Source organism: Oryx dammah, unplaced genomic scaffold, assembly GCF_014754425.2.
Source record: "Oryx dammah isolate SB20612 unplaced genomic scaffold, SCBI_Odam_1.1 HiC_scaffold_28, whole genome shotgun sequence".
NCBI lineage: Eukaryota > Metazoa > Chordata > Mammalia > Artiodactyla > Bovidae > Oryx > Oryx dammah.
In genome coordinates, this window is record NW_024070212.1 from 13,523,735 (window position 1) to 13,544,799 (window position 21,065).

The following is a 21,065-nucleotide window of genomic DNA, read 5'->3' on the forward strand; positions in this document are numbered from 1 at the left end:
CACTGAAACCCCAAGTTAGAATAAAACACCCCAAGAACAAACAGGGCTCGAGAGACCTGTACGAAATTGGGCTGCGAGCCAGAAAGATTCAAGACCTTAGGCCTAATTAAAAACATCTGAGAGCTGAAATAAATGTAACATAAGTGAGTGTAAGTGATCTTGCCTTTACCAAGGTGCACATCCAAGAGCACACCTCGCCCTTCCAGCCGGGGTCCTGACCTCACTCGGCAGTGAAACAGAAAGATGGGCAAGGGCCCTGGAAGGCAGAGCTTGGTACTTCAGGTTAATCCCTTCAACTCAGCCTAGTGGGGATGGGGGGGGCAGCTACATCTCAGTCCCCTTCACAGATTTGAGGCATCCCTTAAGTTCACCCCTATCTGCCTGTGCCCCCAGCTATCTATCTGCATATGTCCTTTGTATCTGTCTCTGTGCTTGGTGTTCCTTGTGCCTTGTTGTATGACTTGTCCATTGGTCTCTGTGAGTGCCTTTTATATCCACCCATGTTTATGTGTATCCTTTTCCACCTTTCATGTTTCTGCTCGTGATTCTGCAGCTGTCGTCTGTCCACCGTAATTTCGTGTCCTTTTCTTATATATTCATCTTTGCCCCTTCCTGCTGACTGTGACTGGGTGCCCTCCATTCCTCAACTATGTGTGTGTATTCTAAACCACCTCTGTGTGGGCTCCATCTCCCTATTCCCAGAGCAGAAGGCTTTACTGAGCTCAGCCCTGAGAGACTGTTAAGATTTAGGGAGGAAGCTAACGAGGAAGATGGAAAGGATGACCAACGTAGGTGATGATGATGGCAACGACAAAGAGGGACAGTGGAAGCCTAAGCGCGACTTCTGCCTTAGACAAGCCTGCTATGGTCCCCTCCTCCCCAACTTCTCCACGTGTCTAAAGCTTGCCCTGCCTTCACCAACAAACTCATATGCTGCTTTCTCCATCTGTTTGCTTAAATCTGTCTGCTCCCTGCTCTGGATGCCCAGAGCATTTTTCTGCCCACCAATTCTTAAACTTTAATGTGCCTAGGATCACTGAAAGACTTTTAAAAATGCAAATTTCTGAATTCCAGCCTAAGAGATTCCTCTTCAGTGGGTGGGGCCCAGAAGTGGGACCCAGAAGTCTGGATTTTTAAGCAACTCCTCTGTTGATTGCAAAGCAGGTGTACTAAGGACCAAACTGAGAAACTAAACTCTCCAGTGTTACCTTGCACCTGGAATGCTTTGCACACTGCTGCCTTCTAATACCAGCTTTTCCAATCTAGCCTCCCCAACCTACTTTCTGGTGAATTTGGACAGTCACTTCTGTGAGTTTCATTTTCCTCCTCTGAAAAATGGGTAGAGTATGACAGGAAAGAGAATGGGAAACTTTCAAAGGGAAATGATTATCCTTATTCCTGGTCAACACATCTGCCCTGCAGTGAAGAGACACCACAAAAGGGCAGAGATCTTTTTTTTTTTAACAAATATTTTCTAAGCAGGGTCCTCTTACTGTAAACATTAATGATTTCCCTTAATAGGTAGATAGCCTGTCCTCAAAGGGCTATTTTCATGCAAGAAATTGGTTAAAGAAATTTGAGGACGAGGATGGGAAGGAGATTTATTTCTCACTGCTAACTCCTTTAAATGTTTTGAAATTTGTAACTTGTGCATGTATTACCTATTCAAAAGTAGTAATAACATTAATAAAGTCTTCCATTAAGATAGTAAATTGAATAGACATACCTCATTTGGTTCCCTCCTGAAATTCTACTAAAACTTCAATTAAAGGAATTTTTCTAAGATATCGTCGACTCAATGGGCATAAGTTTGAGCATCAGGAATTGATGATGGACAGGGAAGCCTGGCATGCTGCAGTCCATGGGGTCACAAAGAGTGGGACATGACTGAGCAACTGAACTGAACTGAACTGAAAGATCATTTTGAAAAGATTTGAACCCACAAAGATGGGGACGTGAGAAGAGGAGAGCACAGTGACATTTTGGAAGGTGGAAAGCATCGACGATACTGATTTGACACATTCAAGAGAGCTGAGAAGCAAGCTGGCCCTGGGGAATGGTGAGACTCAGTCTGAACTATCTGCAGAAACCTCAGAAGGCTCCGGAGTATGGCATCAAGTACCTCCAGAAGGGAAGGGAACAAAAGTGAGAGCTGGTTAAAAGCTGGTTAGCAAACATTAGATCCCTGAATCCCCTCCCCCACTTCATACTAATGGAAGACTGCCTCTCTGCAAACCCAGACAAAATAAAGGAAGGTTTTGGGGGTTTTTGTTTGTTTCCCAGAGGAATAAAACAGAGAGGGTTTCTGCCATGAAGAAAACCAGGCACAGTCAAGGGCATGGGTATTTTATAGACATCAAAGAAATTAAAGCAATATGCACATAGAGTACTGAGACCCCAGATCTGTTTTTCCCAGAAGGTTGGCCAGCAGCCTTTACCCTAAAGGCTAGATACTGGGGGAAATCTCCACAGGAAATGTGTTCAGCCCAAGAGGAAAGATCTATGGAATCCCATATCAGAGATTCCCCCTACAAATTTCCCATCCAGAAAACCCCCACACCAAGTTCTCAAATGAGAAGCTCCAACCACATGCCCACAGGTCCAAGATGCCTTTTTAGTCTCTCACTGTTTTTTAAGTCCCTCACTCAAACACGAGTAGGCACTCTAACATGAATGATAGAGACAAAACAAACAAGTGAAAATAGAGAAACTGCAGGGAAAAGAAAACTTCCAAAATCTATCCTCTTTCTCAGATAAGAGAAAATATTGTATACATGAAACAAGAACAGGATGCCATAAAAAAGTAACAAGCAGAAAATATAATAGAATTCTTGAGAAATAAAAATACAAGAGCACAGATAAAATTCTCACTGGAAAAGTTGGAAAAGTTCAGAAAATCAGAGAACCACCCAGAAGGTGTTATATCTGAACAATAAGAGTTCCGCTACCTCAAAAAAAAAGAGGGAAGGAAATATCAAAGGAATAATTACAAAAAACCTCCCAGAAGTGAAGGACAAGCTTTTTTTTTTTTTTTCCTGATTGGAGGGGCCCACCCACTGCTCAGCATAGCGGTTACAAATGGATCCGCACCAGTATGAAACTTCAGAACACTGAAGACAAAGAGAAGATCTTGAAAGTTCCCAGAGAAAAAAAAACAGATCTCTTAAAATGGATCAGGACAGAATGTAACATAGGTGAAAATGGAACAAGAGCTTCAGAAATCCAAAAGAGGGACTTCTTTGGTGGTCCAGTGGGTAAGAATCCATCTTCCAATTCAGGGGATGAGGGTTTGAGCCCTGGTTGGGGAACTAAGATCCCACATGCTGCTCGATTGCAACTAGAGAAAGCCCACACTTTGTACCAAAGATCCAGCACAGCCAAAAAAAAAAAAAAATGTTTTAAGAAAAAAACGTAAAAAAAAAATCTGAAGGAAAGATTCCAATCTAGAATTCAACACCAAGCCAAACTATCAATCAAGTGAGAGAGTAGAATAAAGACATACTCAAACATGTAAATTCTCCAAATTTTCCATTCCAAGTATTTTCATTCAGGAAGCTACCAGAGGATGTGCTCCATCAAAAAAAAAAGTGGGGGGTGGTGATGTTTAACCATGAAAGGGTTTTCTAAACCTAGAGCTTAGAAAATACAGGAGACGAGTGAAGGAAATCCCCAGGATGCTCAGAAAGGGAGATTCCAGGAGGAAAGTTAGAGACCAGACTACTCACTCCCAGCTACCTGTTCATCTTCAGACCTACCCCTTCCCCCCAACACTCCCCCAGGGCCTGGCACAGCACTTGCAAATGCCCTAGGGGTATATGTGGTAATGAATGAAAGAGGCTTCAGGCCCATGGCAATGTGGTGGCAGAAAAGGCCTTTCACTACCTCCATTGCCATCTGTGCCCACAGAAGCCATAATCAGCCTCCTCCAGCAGGGCCAAAACTGTTAGTCTCTCTCCCTCAAGGGGGAGGGGCAAAGAATCCACTGGGGCTCAGTCTTATCATTCCAGAAAAGGGCACTTGGCCCTGCCTCACCCATGCACTTCCCAGGCTCTTCTCCTCCCCAGGCCTCCCCACTGTCTCCGCGCAATGCCCTTGATGGGAAGGGGCTGAAGAGAGCAGTCAGACGTGATCAGAGCCAGTTATTCTGTCAGCCTGACTCTGGTTCCCTTTAAGTCTCAGGGACCAAGGGAAAAGCAGAGAGACCCGGGGGTTGTGGCCGAACACAGTGGGGGCTCCTCATTCAACCTTAGTTGCCTCTGTCTATAAATAGCAAGGTTACTTCCAGCACTATCTGTCACCAAACTCCTGTAGATAATGTCACTGAATGACCTTTGTGTGTGTGTGCTACGTCGCTTCAGTCGTGTCTGACTCCACGCAGCCCCATGGACTGTAGCCCACCAGGCTCCTTTGTCCATGGGGTTCTCCAGGCAAGAATACTGGAGAGGGTTGCCATGCCCTCTTCAGGGGATTTTCCCGACCCAGGGATCGAACCGGTTTCTCTCAATCTTCTGCACTGGCAGGTGGGTTCGTTACCACTAGCGCCGCCACCAAATGACCTTTTTCATCTTGCAAATTGGAAAGGGAAATGGTGAGGATCCTCACTGCTGAGATGAAATGGTACAGTATTATTCTCTCCGGTACTTGTTGCTATTATCAAAAGAAAGGAAAAAACCTAAATGCCCATCAACAGGGGCTAAATACATCATTTCTGATACAGAAATGTCATGAACTATTATGCAGTCATAAAAATGAATGTGGACTGGCAAATCTTTGTGGACTGAAATGGAAGGAGTTAAGATATATGTTAAGTAAAAGGTAGTAAAGTGTGGAACAGTGTGTATGGGATGCTACAATTTGCTTAAAGGAAACAGCTCTATATTTGCTTGAAATTTATATCGAGAGAATACTGCTAGAAGAAGACATATGAAATTGGTAATTTTTTGACTCTAAGAAGAAAATTGGGGTGGCAGGGCATGGGGAGGGGTAACATGAGATGACTTTTCACTAAATTATCTTCTTGACTTTCTAAATTTCGTATCATATGCACATATTAATTCCATATACAAAAATAAGCTGAATTTTAATTTTTTATCTTATTTTTTGGCTTCACCTTTTTTTTTTTTTAATTAAGCTGATTTTTTTAAATGGCATCTACAACTCACGGGGATCTTGAGGTGTTCCAACTCCCTACTGGGTTATTTGTTTGTTTGACCCATGCCTCTTGGAATGCAGAATCTTAGTTCCCCAACCAGGGATTGCTTCCCTGCAGTGGAAGCGTGGAGTTTTAAGCAGTGGATCGCCAGAAAGTCCCTCCTTCCCATTTTATGAAGGCTGAAGTCCTCTCCCCTGAGGGCTAAGGAGCTACTGCCACCATAATTCTTGGAAGAGTGGAGAAGAGAACCCAGGAATGCAGCTCCCAAGCCCCTTCCACATGTGGGGTCATACGTCCCTCAGCAGAGACCACTGCAGTACCTTTCTGTGACCTGGCAAGTCTAAGCCCCTCCACATCCATGCTGCCTTCAGATGAAGCTCCTGGAAGTTCACCTCTGCTCATGCTTCTCTCCTACCTAAACCATTTAATAGCTTCCACTGTCAACCAATTAAATTTAAACTCTGAGGAGTTGGGCCCGGGGATTAGTATTTTTTAATTCTTCAAGTGACGCCAATGTACAGCTCAAGTGGGAAGCCATGGCCTTGGAACAGTGCTGTCCTTGGACTGCTGTGATAATGAAAATGTTCTATATTTGCGTTGTCCGGTACAGCCAGCAATAACCATATGAGGCCACTGAACACTTAAAGAGTGCCTCATATGACTGAGGAAGGGAACATTTAATTTTAATCAAAGTTTAAATAGATATGTTAGAAGAATAGCTTTAGAGAATGAATCTGATGATTTTCACTTTCAAAAACAGAATCTAGGAGTTCCCTGGAGGTCTAGTGGTTAGGATCTGGGCTTTCACTGCCATGGCCCAGATTCAATCCCTGGTTGGGGCACTGAGATCCTGCAAACTGCATGATGGCCAAAAAATAAAAATAAACAACAACAAAAAACAGAACCCTTTTTTAAAAATATTTTTATTATTCAAGATATTATATGTATGGAAGAGTTATACAACATAAGCATTTTTAAGAAAATAGCTAATATAATTTAATATAAATATATTAACAGCTAATATCTGGGATACCTGAATATTCATTGGAAGGACTAATGCTGAAGCTGAAACTCCAATACTTTGGCCACCTGATGGGAAGAACTGACTCACTGGAAAAGACCTTGACCCTGGGAAAGATTTAGGCAGGAGGAGAAGGGGACGACAGAGGATGAGATGGTTGGATGGCATCACTGACTCAATGGACATGAGTTTGAGTAAACTCCAGGATTTGGTGATGGACAGGGAGGCCTGGCGTGCTGCAGTCCATGGGGTTGCAAAGAGTTGGACAAGATTGAGCAACTGAACTAAACACCTGGGAATTCCCTGGTGGTTCAGCAGTTAGGACTCTGCACTGTAACTGTTGAGGGCAGGGCTTCAATCCCTGGTCAGGGAACTAAGATCCCTGTCCTAAGCCTGTCCTAAGCATTTATGAATATCAACGTATTCATTGATTTGTCAACATCCCCCTTTACAGATGTGAAAACTGAGGCACAGAAGGGTTGAGTAACTTGTGGCAGGTCACGCAGTAAGTGAATGGTGGAGTGGGACTCAAACCCAGGTAAACGGGTTTCCAAGCCCATGTGAACACCCACACCCATTGTAGTAGTGCCAGTTTTACCGGTGCATAAGGCTGGTACCTAGAAGCTCACTGCAAAGGAACCCATTTTCTTGAACTAAATATTATTCAAAATCTAATACAAATACAGTGGTAAGTGATTTTAATCAAGCACTTACCATGTTTCTGGGCTCTATTCAAAGCACTTTAAAATACATTCAATTCATTCACTCTTCACCACAACTCCTTTTTACAGACCATTTTAGAGATGCAAGCTGAGACTGGGGGCAGTTAAGTAGTTTTCCTAAAGAGACATAGTGTGTCACAATGGTGAAGCAGGTACTTAGACTTTGTTATCTCAGACTCTTTTTTTTAATCTCAGACTCTTAACCACTCTGACTCACTGTAAAATGCATAAAAGCATGGGTGGTTTTTTTTTTGTTTTTTTTTTTACTTTGGGTGGCACCAGTGAGAAGGGGCAACGGAGGCAGTTTTGAAAACTATTGGTCTAAACTATTTATCATCCTCGCCTCCATTTTCCAGAAGGGGTAACCAGGGCCAAGAAGAGGTAATGGGAGCAGGTCACATGGTGCTGAGGGCTGGGACAGAAGCCAAATCCCTCAACTCTCCTTTAGGAGTTAAAGGGAAGGAAACTGACATTTCCTTTGAACCTAATGAACAGGTAAGGTTTTCGCTCAGATGAGCTCCGTTTCTTTTCACAACCACCCCATAAGGGTAGCTATTTGTATTAGTATTTTTGCAGTAGAAGAACACTGTCTTTAGAAATTCTAGTTAAGTCAACTGTTAAAAGCAAATCTCAAACCCAGGTCCCTTGACATGCAAACACAGTTTCCCCTAGACCACATTACCTTCCTCTAGTATTCTAAGCTTCACAACCCTACTGTTGTGCCAGTTCCTCCTTCTGTCTGACATGGTCAGAAATAAGTCCCTCACCATCTCTCCTTGACCTTGCCCCTCCAGACTCACTTCAGAACTCTAGAGCCAGATCAGCACCCACAAGTCTTCTCTGCCCTAGGGCCCCAAGTCCACTGACTTCTTTCTTGACCTTCCTCCCACACAAATGTAGAACCAACACCAGCGTCAAAGGAACCATTTCACAGAGACATCTGTGAACTAGCTCCAAGCTGAGCTAGCCATCTGGGGGCCGTGACCCTGTGTTTTGGACCTTACTAATCAAACGGAGGTTTAAATCAGCAGCAGGACCTGGGATGATGAAACAGAAATGCAGGCGACCCCAAACCTACTGAGTTAGAATCTGCTTTTTAAGAGGTTCCCCAGGTGGTTCATTTGCACATTGAATTCTGCAAAGCACTAAGTTAGACCTGAATCCCAGGGGATGCAGGCTTACACCCGCCCCTGTAACTGACCCTCTTCAGCTCTTGGCCCGGTTGTTAGAGGCAGCTGTGAATTGGTTGATGATGTTATTGTAAGGAGAACTTGGATATTAAATTGCAACCAAGGCCTGGGAGATTACTGCAACAAAGGGAACGCTGGTTGTTTTATTTCAACCAGCATCTGCATGGTGGGCTGAATAACAGGCCCAAGAGATTTGCTGCAAAATAAGAATTTAAGAACCCTTTTGCCATCTCCACGCAATAAAGTGGAAAAATGGATAGGAGTCTGGCTTGAACTAAATTGGGGTGGGCTAAATTGGAAAATAGTTTAAAAATGCATTGGTTGCACTGAAGCAGCATATTTATAATACTGGCCTGGACACTAAAAGGGAACCAGCTGTGACACTGGATTTACTGAAATATCTCTAAGAACTTGTGACAAGATTCTCCCCTAATAACAATAAGAACAACAAAGAAAGGTATTAGACTGACAGAATCTGGACTATCACACTGACTGCATTTCAAACTGGAATGCATGGTAGAGTAAACACTAACTGGAACCTAGCTGCTCTGTTGCAACAAGTTTGGATTTGCTATTGAAACAAATCGGCAAGTCTGTGGCTGAGGGCATGCATAAGGACCTTACAACGTGTCAGGCTGTGCCAGCAGCCTGAGTCCTGGAATGCCTGTGGACAGGGCCAGAGGGACTCCTATCACAAGGCTGGATTATGCTGAGGCCATACTTTATAAAGGCAAAACTTGTGAAATGCATTGCCATGGACATAAGGACAACCAACTGATATGAAGGACCATAGGAAACAAGCTCAGGCCTTGGCTAAAGATAAACAGCCATTCCACGTCTGTGATGTTGGCAGGAAAGTAATGTGATCCCATCTCAAGCTGAGGAAACTGAGGCTCAGGGAGATGTCCAGAGGGTAGCACAATTCTCACTACTAGTGAACAGCATGATAGGATGTGGCCCTGGACCTGGGCCTTTTGGCTTCATCTTGCAGTTCTTTATCAGGGAGACTCTGCATATGCTTTGAAGTAGGATCAGGAAATTGTGGGAAGAAAAACACATATTTTCTCTCTTCAAATCTAGAATATTTTGTTGCAAAATTTTAAGAATCTAGACAATACTTTAAGATCCAAATATCTTATTTTCTAAGTTACCACAGGTGTCTGGAATTTCGGCAAATCCAAGACCAACACAGTAACAGCAAAATAAAGATGTAATTATGGCAAAGTTTTGTTTGGTTTAATGGTAAAACCCGAATCCAAGTTTTGGCTCTATCATTTCTTAATATATAACTTAAAGCTGAAATGTAGTCTTTGGAATCCAGCAAAATCACACTCTTGTCCTTTAAGGCCCAACTCAAAGTCAACACTTTCGTAAAACCTTCGCAGATTCTCCCAGACTCTCACCTCCACCTGCGCCTCCCCAAGAGAGGTAGTGACTTCATGCTTCATGGAAATTGGATTGGGGTTTATTGGCATTCTACTGTTTATTCCCACTAGAAGGGAGCTCATCTTTGCAGGTTTAGCTGGCGGTGAAGCCCAGATCTCTTTTGCCAGAAAGTACAGGGAGAACAGAGTTCTATCTAATGCACACGGAACGTGGCCACTTTGTGCCACAAGCACTCCGAAATCTCCTCGCTAACAAATATCACAAAGGCCGTCGTAGGGCGTAATGCCCGACATTTCAGGGAACACCTGGCTGACTCTAAGCACGTCGAGGCCCAGGCCGAACCTCTGTGTGCTCAGTGGCGCCGTACCTAGCCCTCGCCCCAGCGCCCAGCACGCAGCCACGCACCGGGTACGGAGCTAACATTCACCGATAGGGATGGAGCCGAGGGCAAAGAGGCATGACGCCTAAACTTCGACACTTGGCTGCGCTGAAGCCGCGGTTGGGAGCGCCCCATGGGCCCGGGGGAGGGGCGCCAGGCCGCTCCGTCCAGCCGGGCGCCAGCTCCTCCCGGGCGCGCGGGCGGGCCGGCACCCACCGACAGCGGGCACACAAAGCCTACTCGGCTCGCTCGGCGATCGGCTCCTCACGCCTGTGTCGCCGCGCGCCGCCAGGCTGCTCTAGGTTGGGCGGCGGGCAGTGGCAGGCACAGGGCGTCAAGAAGCTGCACGCATCAAACCGCCGCGGGAGGGAGCGCGGAGGGGGGGAGGAGGAGGAGTGGGAAAAGGAGGAGGGAGGAGGAGTGGGGACCGGGCGGGGGGTGGAGGAAGAGGCCTCGCGCAGCGGAGGGAGCAATTGAATTTCAAACACAAACAACTGCACAAGCGCGCACCCATCGTACCGGAGCTTTGCCCCAGATCCGCGCCCGCCCCGTCCGTGCGGCGCGCGGGCGGAGTCGCCGTGGCCGCGCCGGAGCCCGGGCCGGGGGCCACCATCGAGGCGGGGGCCGCGCGAGGGCCGGAGCGGAGCGGCGCCGCTACCGCCGCACGCGCAAACTTGGGCTCGCGCTTTCCGGCCCGGCGCGGAGCCCGGGGCGCCCGGAGCCCCGCCATGTCGCGATCCAACCGGCAGAAGGAGTACAAATGCGGGGACCTGGTGTTCGCCAAGATGAAGGGCTACCCACACTGGCCGGCCCGGGTGAGCAGCGCGGCCCGCCGCCTCCTATCCACCTCCAGGCTTGGGTTGCATAACACCCGGGAGGGCACGAGCGCTGCGCGCGGAGGGGTTGGGAGTGGGGGCGGGGGGCGTCTGAGTCCCCGAGTCTTAGCCAAGCGACTCCAAACCCACCCGCCGGTTATATAATGGTGGAGGCGGGGTGGTGGGGCGGCGGCGGCAGCGGCGAACACCTGGCCACACGGCGTCCGCGCGTAGTGGCGTGTGCGCGGCGTGGGGAACAGAGAGCGCCGGTCACTTTCCGGCCCCCGGCTCCGCGTGTTCAGTTCCGCCCCCAGCCCCCATACTCCCAGCGGTTTCGGGCGCGCTGCACGGGCACGGGCCAGTCGTGTAACTCCTCCCACCCCCCCAAGCGCCACCGCTACCCCCCTCAGGGACCCCCTTAGAGACCCCCAGTTTCTTCACTGATTGTTACCCCTGGTTCAAACTCTCCTCTTCCTGGATGAGACGGTTAAGCAGGAACTCAGCCCAGAAAGGGATAAATGGAGGCGGAGTTCGCTTCTACAAAACTTTGGTTTGGGGCATCCGTAAGAGATCTGAAGCTGGGAGGGTCGAGGAATCGTTGTGAGGGGACGGAAGAAGGAATTTGTCTGGTTTGGAAATCACCCGCTAGTACCCTTCACTCCTCAACCCCACAAAAATACTCCTTCGTGTGCTGCCAACTCAGACTTGGGGCTGAGGGTGGCAGGGCCCTTGTGGGATTGAGAAGTCCAGTCCTGGCTGCCCTCCCTGTGGGTGGAGGTGGAAGAAACCCGAGTTGCTTCTCCTCCCCATTTCTTAAGCGTCTCCCGCCAGAACGTCCAGTCTGCCATGTGGTTGATTGAGCCCGCCAATATGAGGCGCCCCACCACCACCTCCACCCAGCACCTGGCCAGGTGGGAGGGTGGGGCCCAAAAGCCCAGCCTGCAGCATTGGTCGTGTTTCCCCTAAGAACTGAGACAGGTGAAGTAACAGTATGGGAGGTTGCCAGAGGTTGTTGGAGGAGGTTGGGGGTGTCACAAGGGACAGTGCCTCTGGCAACTTATTTCAAAGATGGTGTAGGGCCTTTGGGTTTGGCCCTAGAATCTAGAGTGAAATCCAAGGGCAGAGAGAAGTAGAGGGAAGGAGTCTTCTGGGCCAGGGGGCCAAATGCAGAACTGCGTTACTGGCTGTGGGTTGCTCTTTTCCGTGTGAGTCTGTGTCTTCATCTGGGCCAGACCCTGCTCTGAGGAAAGTTGGTCCAGCCCCCCCGCCTGGGTCCTGTTCAGAGTGTGCAGACCAACTTTGGGGCCCACCTGAGAAAATCCAGGAGACCCTCACTCTGTACCCTCTCCTCAGGAATGTGCCTAATCCCATATGCCTTGAGCTCCTTGTTCCTGGAAACTTCTAGATGTCTGGCCTCTGGAGTGGGAGTGAAGTCTAGAGTGAAGCAGGGCTCTCCCAACTTCCAAGGCCTCCTAGGGGACTTGGGTGGTGGTGGCGGCGGGGGGCAGTGTGAGCAAGCAGCCATGGTCAGCTGTGTGTGTGCATGTCTGTGTGTGGTGTGTGGACACTCGTGTACTTTACCCCTGCACCTTTGATCCATCTGGCTTCTTGGTTCAGATGCCAAGGTCCTGGTGGGCAGGGCAAGAACTGAACCCAGATCTCTACTGCTCCTACCTCCTGGGGGTGGGAGAAAGCCCAGAGACTGGGGAGGAGGCTCAGCTGGAATGTGGGTTGCAGAGGACCCCTTCGGGCTGCAGAGAGGGGAGGGCCCCATATGGACGCATTCTGGCCCATATGAAGAAGACCTTCGGGTTTCTGGTGGCCTTGGAGTAAGGGCAGCACCTGGGGCTGGGAATACTATTTCTTCTTCATCCTGGGACAGGGGGCCAGTCTGTTGCTCAGTTGAGGGCTGGACCCTTTAGATAAAGTTAGAGTTGGGGGAGGGGGACCAGACTGGATCCCAAAGAGAAAGAACCCCACCCTTTGCCTGCACTCTGGGTCTTGAGTATGAAAATTAGCGGGAGTGGTACACCCAAGGTTGTTATGTTCCGAATACATTCTGCTTGAATGCCAAAAGAGCAGACAAATTGGGGTCTCCTTACCATCCTTGGATGCTGTCTTAGTTTATAGAGTGGCAGAGCCTGAAGAGGGTCTGGCTCTTCCTGAGATGGAGGAGGACTCAAAGGAGTCTTGCTAACTGTTCAATATAATAGGCAACCGGAGCCCTCAGCCATGGTGAAGGCAACTGTGTGGACTTTTTTTCCTTAGGCCCTACTTCTGAGGAGGGTGACTGACTCTGGGTGAGACTGGAACAGTCCAGTGCTTTCAGAGTCCAGCCAGAGGGACCACGTGGTAGGCAAGACCTGCCTGGAAGGACGGTGTGACTCCGTCTTAATCTTCTCCTCTTCCTTCTGCCTAACTTCCCCGGGGGATCTCCAAGCACTTAACAATTAACCTGCAAGACTCAGGGATTTTTCCCCTTCGGTTCCTTCCTCCTTTCTCCACTTCCTGTTTCACAGTCCCAGAAAACCTGCGCAGCCAGAGGGCCTCACCCATCTTTCCTCCCTCTGCCCCTCCCCCACACCCAGGCACCACCTTTTCTGCCACTCCAGCTTGCCACACTTTCCTGGCCCCAACTGTCTCCTGCCCCAGATTTTCCGGTTCCTGGGTCAGGTCAGGCCTGGGCCCTGGGTGTGGTGGTCAGAACCCTGGCTGGCAGTCAGTGTGGGCTTAGCCTTCTGGGCTGCCTTCCTGTATGCTGAGCCAGGCGCCCCTGGGCCTGGATTGGGTATGAGGCTGGGGAGAGGTGTTTAATCTTCTCTCACCACTCCTCATCTGGGAACTTAAGACCTTAGAAGGTGTCCATGGGCTCTGGCAGGATGGGACTTCCTGTGCCCCGGCCTGTCTGTAGGAGCCAGGCAAAGGCAGTAGGCAGGCGTGGGAGTGAAGAGCCCCAGCCAGGGGGAAGTAACTTGCCAGGATTCCTAAAATGGCTGGGAAGGAGCAGAGCCCCCTCCCCTGTTGGCCAGTGGAGGAGGTGCAGTGGGGTCTCCAGCACTTCTCTGGCCCCACCCTGACCCACTTAGCCTTGACTCACTTGTTCTGAGTCACAGTCTGGATATAAAGGCACCGCCTGGGAGACACATGTCTGTACTGGGGGTACAGGCCTCCCCTGAGACCTCATATCCTCTATGTCGTGGATGAAGAACCTCTTTTCACTTCCAAATGCAAGATAAGACATTTCCTTTGTGGCTTGAAGGATGAAGGGTCCACTGGAGAAGGAATGTCTCCCCTTTTAGGGGTGAGGGGTTAGGAATTCCATTAAGTGAAAAGAGCACTTGCTCTCCTGGCCCTTCCGCCACAGGTGCCTATTCTCAAGGTCAGATGGGGTGGGGGTGGCATTACCCTTTTGGGGGTAGATGCTCATCTGCCCAGGTCCTTGGCCTCCCCCTTTGCTCTCGACCCAGGCTTTATTTTGTTAGAAGTCAGCAGGGTGGGTATATCTGGTGTGTCTCGTTCTATTTTTAATTCCCATCCATTCTTTTGTTTCTCCCCCGCCCCGGAGGCTGGGCAGCTGGTGGCCTCCTGGATCCCATCACAGTGTTCAGCCACCTCTCTCTTTGAGTTTGTTTCCCACGGGAATGAGACTGAAGGCCGGAGTGCTGCTTTGCCTGGTCTCAGCTCCTTGAGAGAACCTCGTGCATGTCTCCTGTTTCTGACCCCTTTGCTCACCCTACCCCCTTTCCTGGGCCTCAGTTTCTGCCCTTGCATCACATGTTTCCTACAAGCCTGTTACTGCCTGGCTCAAGTGTGGCACTGAAAACGTGGAGCCCATATGAGTTCCTAACTGGGACCCTTAGCTATCCCCCCACCCCTCACCCCCAGTTCTCTTTCCTGGTACACAAAGATCCACCGAGAAGAGGCCTAGGAAAGGCCTTCTGCTATTATTGTCTTATGCCTGTCTCCTAGGATTTCTGAGCCCTGGAGCCTCTCATTTTATTTTTTGTTCCCCACTCTGAGAGGAGGGTGGGGAACTAGCTGGCAACAGGACCCAGGTGTCCTGGTGGAGGCTGCTCCTCCTCTGCCCACACCCCAGCTCTGGCTTCCTGAGCAGGGCCCCGGCCCTCAGCCCTGGCTGGGGTTTCAGGCACAGCCTGGGACCCAGGTGCCAGACTCCAGGCCTGGGGGTGGGGTGTGAGTTAGTGTCCCCTCCTCCCCAATCTGGAGAGAGGGCCTGAGGGGGGGAGGAGCAGTCACATTCCTGGTTGCTGAGTGGCCCTGGGGGCGGGGTTGGGTTGTCATGGCGATGGGGATTGAGCTGGGGTGGGGGGACAGCATGCCTTTCCACCCCCTGCTCTCACACCCCAGTGTCTCTGGGTGGTGAGGAGGGCGCAGTTTGTGCTGGGCCTTCCTGGGGGGAGGGGCTGGACCTCTGTCCCCAGAGGCCACAGGGCAAGGGGGGGAGGTGTTCAAGAGCCTAAAGACTCCATATCTGGAGCAAGATGCCCCTCAGATTCTTGCCCAGGTTCCACCCCCTCTCCTGGGTGTGTGTCAGCTTATTTCCATCCACCCAGCCTCCCTGTCTCCCCAGGTCCCTAGTCAGACACACTGTTCTACTTTCTGTGTGTTTAATCACTGCTTTGGCCTGTCTCTCCTTCCTATCTGCGCCTGGGGCCCCAGTCAACATGGCCACCTGGCCTCTGTCCGGCGGGAAGCCAGGCCGCTGGGGCCGCTGCAAGTGTTGCTGGGAGTTGTAGTTCTCCTCCCCTAATTCAGCTTGGCCTGGGCTTCTAGGGCCTGATGGGGAGAAGCTGTGTAAGCCACTACATCTCACTATTTCCCTGGCCTCAGACCTCTGCACCTTCTCCATCACAGCATCAGCAAGTCAGGAGCTGTTTCTGAAATCTGGCCCTCCCTAACTTGTCCTGTCTTTTTGGGTAAATCACTTTTCTGAGCTGCAGTTTCCTTGTCTATAAGATGAGAGTCTGTATCACACAACTTTCAAAAAGAGTTTCCCAAAATTCCTTCGGGGAGCTGCTACTGCTGGGTAATACTAAATAGGCAGCCTCTTGGCCTCGCCTCTTCACTTTCAGTCAGAGCAGTCTGCTCTCGTCTGTTTCATAGTCATCCACTGACTATTTATTGTGTACCCACTGTGTGCTAGGCACTGCTGGACATATAAACAGACTTCTCTGATCTTGGGGACGGTATAGTCAACATAGACATTAATACTGGAATTGTAAAAAGCACTGTGAAGGAGATGTGCTGAGAGTTTTATCTGGGAAGCCGATCAGATTGGGAGAGCTGGGGAAGCTTTCTGGAGGAAGTGATGATGGGCCTGAGGTCGGAAGGCTGATCAGGAGTTAGTGAGTATAGAAGACTGAGATCAGTGTGGCTAGAGCAGAGAGCAGGACAGTGTGCTGGGAGAAGATGATAACGAGCATATATGTGGGATGGACCACGGTATGATCATTTAAGCCTTACAACCCTTGGACTGTGACACTCCCCATTTTACAGATGAGAAAACTGAGGTTCTGTAAGTTGCCCAAGGTCATACAAATACTAGTGGCAGCACTGGAATTCAGACCTTGACATTATGGATAGTGGCGAATGGGTGGTCCCTAGACTCCTGAAAAGCCACTAGCAGGGAGAATGCTCAGACCCGCACTTGGAAAGGCTCCCCCTGGTGGCAGCATGGAGAATGGGTTGTAGTGAGACAAGAATGGAGGCTGGTTTCAGTCCAGGCAAGAGGCGGGACAGTGGGTGGACCGGCCAGGGTGATGGCGGAGACATGGAGCCTTGTGGATGGGATCTGTTTAGGGATGCTGTTTGGTTTGTGAAGGAGAGGGAGGATTTCTGCTGGGCTTTTGTGTCTGACTTCCTTTGAACAAAGTCCCACTGCTAAAAAATGGTTTAGAAACCCCCTTGGTGAACTCCTGGGTCCCTCCAGTCTGATTTTCCAGGTCTGTGCCTTAGAGGTCAGCCCCTGCAGCACCTATCGTCTGGCCTCCAGTTCATGACCTCAGGACTCCAGCTCATGCTCCCTTTCCTCATTTTGCTCTCAGATTGACGAGATGCCGGAGGCTGCCGTGAAATCAACAGCCAACAAATACCAAGTCTTTTTTTTCGGGACCCACGAGACGTGAGTGAGGGGGCAGAAGTGGGAGGGAGGGCCGGCTGTGGGGGAAGAGCGGTGGTGCCAGCACCCCTTGCCTGTGGGGCTGCACAGCTCAGATGCAGTGAGGGGCTTGAGAGCACAGTCTCCCATCTCTCACCAGGGCATTCCTGGGCCCCAAAGACCTCTTCCCTTACGAGGAGTCCAAGGAGAAGTTTGGCAAGCCCAACAAGAGGAAAGGGTTCAGCGAGGGGCTGTGGGAGATCGAGAACAACCCCACCGTCAAGGCTTCTGGCTACCAGGTGAGCTGCCAGCCGCCCCCAGAGACCCCCCCCCCCACCTTTGGAAAGCAGGTGTGGCCATAGGTGTGATCACACAGGGCCTGCGTGTGATGCTTAGTCTTCATGAACAGGGTGGGGCTCAGAAACCAACTCCAGGGCTTTCAGAGTAGGCGCTCATGGGGTGAGGGGTGGGGGGCGTCCTGCAAGAGGGCATGGGGCTCTGGGTGAACAGTGTAGCTGTGGTGAGGGGCCACTTGTTAGCACCTGGGAGGGGCAAGAACAGGACCGAGGCGGTAAGTGGGGGCAGGCCTTTGACGGGCCCAGAGTGAATAGAAGATGTGGCCTCAACTCTTTCCACAAAGGCTTCCAGGAGGAGGTGCTCGTGAGCCGGGCAGGATGAGGCGGGAGGGTGGGGGGCGGGGGTTGGCGGGGAAAGGGTCCCAGCTCCCTTTGGGAGAAGTTGACCCGAGGTTTTGCCTCCTGCTCCAGCCCTCCCCCCTCCTGCACAGAGCCCTGCCTGCCCGGCCAGTGGGTTTACCCCGGGGCTAATCCGACAGAGGTGGGTCTCAAATCACTTGTGAGACTGGGCACCTGGGTGGGGGCGGGGGAGAGGTGGGCGAAGGAAGGAGTGAGTGGCCGAGGGAGGGGTCTGGGGAGGGGGCCCTGCGCGGCAGCCGCTGGTGCCACTCAGCCTCCGCTGTCTCCACCGCAGTCGTCCCAGAAAAAGAGCAGTGTGGAAGAGCCCGAACCCGAGCCCGAAGCCACTGAGGGTGATGGCGACAAGAAGGGGAATGCCGAGGGAAGCAGTGATGAGGAAGGGAAGCTAGTCATTGACGAGCCAGCCAAGGAGAAGAATGAGAAGGGAGCCCTGAAGAGGAGAGCGGGGGACCTGCTGGAGGTAACCGCCCTCTGCCTGGGCTCCCAGAAGCAAGGCCCCTGGTCTTGAGGAGAGAAGTTACTACTTTTTCAGGGAGTGTCCAGTCCGAGAGGCTCAGCCGCTAGTCCTGGGGGGAGGGGGGGTCCCTCCTGAGAAGATGGGCCACAGGAGACAGTTGAGCTGGCAGAGGGCTAGAAGAGCGCTGGGCTGCCCGGGAAGGAGCCTCTGGGGAAAGGAGGGGGAGGCGGGCGTTCTCCCCGTCCCGCCTCAGCCGTGCCTCATCTCTGCCCAACCGGCACAGGACTCCCCCAAACGCCCCAAGGAAGCAGAAGACCCTGAAGGGGAGGAGAAGGAGGGGGCCACCTTGGAGGGTGAGAGGCCCCTTCCAGTGGAGGCGGAGAAGAACAGTACCCCGACTGAGCCCGGCTCTGGCCGGGGGCCTCCTCAGGAGGAAGAAGAGGAGGAAGAAGAGGAAGAGGCTGCCAAGGAAGATGCCGAGGCCCCGGGCCTGAGAGATCACGAGAGGTGAGTGAGCCCCCTGCCCCTTGGCAGTTGGGCTGGGAGGGCCCAGCCCTCTGCTGAGAGGAGGGGGAGGAGGGCCTGCAGCAGTCAGCCTCTCGGGAGGCAGGGGGGGCTCTCCCAGAAGAATGGCGCTGGCTGGGGCCTGGCCAGGCCAAGGCCACACCATTAACCCTTCTCCCCTCCAACCCTCCCCTGCAGCCTGTAGCCACCAATGTTTCAAGAGGAGCCCCCGCCCCGTTCCTGCTGCTGTCTGGGTGCTACTGGGGAAACTGGCCATGGCCTCCAAACTGGGAACCCCTTCCCCACCCCAACCCACTCTCCTTTTCCCACTCACTCTCCCCTTCTGAGCTCAGACCCTGGAGATTGACCCCGATGGGGCAGGCCACGTGGCCCTCACCTCCGTGTCCCCACACACCTGTGACCTGAGTCAGGTCCGTGTCTTCTGCTCTGTGGGATGAGATGAGGCCATTGTGTCCCTCCCTGCCTGGAGTTGTTTCCCAGTGTACTTGTTAGGGCCTGGACCGGCTATTTCCATCTCCTGACACCCCTCGCCCCCTTCCCCGGGCATTCTAGACGTCTAGGTTGGCTGGGATCAGGGCTATGAATGGAAGGGATGGAGAATGAAGAGCAGGGTGGGCTTCTGGGGTCTGGGAGGGGCAATCTTCAAATTGGGGTGGGGGGATGGGTACGAGGATGACATCTCCCTGAGCTCCTGTCCCTTCCTCCCACACCTATTATCCCAGCTGCCTGGATTCAGGGAAAGTGGGACAGCTGGGATGGGGGCAGTGTGGGGAGGGGGAGAGGTGCTCCCTTCCATAAATCTTTGATGATTGACAGTGCCCAATTGTCTCACTTATGCAGATCCCAGGTGTCATGGGAGTTACAGTTTATCATCAAAAGATTTGGGGTCTTCCAAGTTCTTTGGGTCAAGGACCTGATCTGAAGGGCTGACTTCACCCAGCTTGGGTGGGAGTATTGAGGAGTATCCATCCACCTTTAGATCTCAGGCCAGAGATGGGATGCCCTGGGGAGACCCTTAGCTACCCTTTTCCCTCTTCTCACAGTGCTCAAGGCCAGCCTACAGTCACACACGTCACCCAGACATAAAGGAAAAGACACATTTTTTAGGAAATGTTTTTAATAAAAGAAAATTACAAAAAAAAATTTTAAAGAACCCCCCAACCCTTTGTGTGCCCCCCACTCTTGCCCCCATTTCTGAGGTGCACTGGGAGGCTCCCCTTCTGTTTGGGGCTTGATGACTTTTCTTGTTGTAGTTGGAGCTTTGGTGTTCCTGCTGATGTCATTTCCCATCCACATACCCCCGACCTGGTCCACTCAGTGTTGTCACGAGATCCAATTTGTAACCCACTGAGAGGCCAGAGGGAAATAATCACCCTCTCCCAACCTCTTTCTAGTGGTCTATTTGCCTCTTCAGTTTCTTGTCTCTTTCACCCTTGCCCCTCTCCCTTGGGCTCTGATGAAAAATTGCTGACTGTAGCTTTGGAAGTTTAGCTCTGAAAACCGTAGATGATTTCAGTTCTAGGAAAATAAAACCCATTGATTACTACATTGGATTTTGACTGATTCTTTGGAGGTGTGTTGGTTAACTGATGGTGTAGGGGAGTGGGGAAAGAGACGACAAATGATTTCCAAATTCACTTCTCAGATTCAGGTAAGGAGTGCCAGCTTCCTCCATTCTCAGTCTGTTAGAAATACCTAAAATAGAATTTCACTCTTGAGAGTCTGGAGATCAAACCAGTCAATCCTAAAGAAAATCAATCCTGAATATTCATTGGAAAAGACCTTGATGCTGGGAAAGATTGAAGGCAAAAGGAGAAGGGCACGGCAGAGTATGAGATGGTTAGGTAGCATCACTGACTCAATGAACATATGCTTCAGCAAACTCTGGGAGAAAGTGGAGGATAGAGGATCCTGGCATGCTACAGTCCATGGGGTCGCAGAGTCAGACATGACTGAGAGACTGAACAACAGCGAAATTTCCACATGAGGGCAAAGTCACAGAATACTGCACCCAGTACTCTGGTTCTGCCCAGCCAGTTTAATATAGCTTCCCCTTAAGCACCTGGGAAAGTTTTTTTTAAGTTTGCACACGAAGTAGGTTCACAATGGCCAGGAAAGAGAGGGTTGGGTCTGGTTGTAGAAACAAATTGGATGCTCAAGGGCAAGCTAGGGATGCCTGCTACCGATAACTGTTGAAGGATGAGGCGGTCCATAGCATGGAATCCTCTCAATACTCCTGAATTAAGTGGAATTGTTGGATTTCACCCTCTCCGAGGTTTCTTCCAGTCTGACATTTTGTGACTAGTTCATCCACTAGCACCGAAAGGCCCAGGTTTCATCGTTTTAGAAAGCCTATGACACTGGTCATCTGCCTTGGGCAGATGAGGCAGCAGAGAAGGGCGGACGGGGAGAGTACTGACTGGTCTCACGAGAAGGGAAGGCCCTCTGCTTTGAAGAAGCCGCAATCACCTAGAAAATGGAGCCATGGTCCCTGGTAACTACAATTCCCAGCGGCCTCCACGTAGAGCACGTGCAGGAATGTGCCTGGCGCCGCAGCCTATCCGACTTTGCCTCCAACTCCCGA

At 50.8% G+C, this 21,065-nt stretch overlaps 1 protein-coding gene across 3 annotated transcripts; it reads left to right on the forward strand.

Moving 5' to 3' along the window:
- The first annotated feature begins 10,263 nt into the window (after positions 1-10,263).
- Positions 10,264-20,029, forward strand: HDGF (heparin binding growth factor). 3 transcript variants are annotated; one of them, XM_040230232.1, is made up of 6 exons: positions 10,264-10,665; positions 16,731-16,807; positions 16,944-17,082; positions 17,774-17,959; positions 18,240-18,463; positions 18,659-20,029. In XM_040230232.1, the coding sequence occupies exons 1-6, from the start codon at positions 10,579-10,581 to the stop codon at positions 18,663-18,665; spliced, it is 720 nt and encodes a 239-aa protein (XP_040086166.1). In that variant the 5' UTR covers positions 10,264-10,578; the 3' UTR covers positions 18,666-20,029. The 3 variants fall into 3 exon arrangements, with proteins under 3 accessions (XP_040086166.1, XP_040086167.1, XP_040086168.1); XM_040230233.1 differs by lacking the exon at positions 10,264-10,665 and adding an exon at positions 13,320-13,338; XM_040230234.1 differs by lacking the exon at positions 10,264-10,665 and adding an exon at positions 16,606-16,628.
- The last annotated feature ends 1,036 nt before the right edge of the window (positions 20,030-21,065 follow it).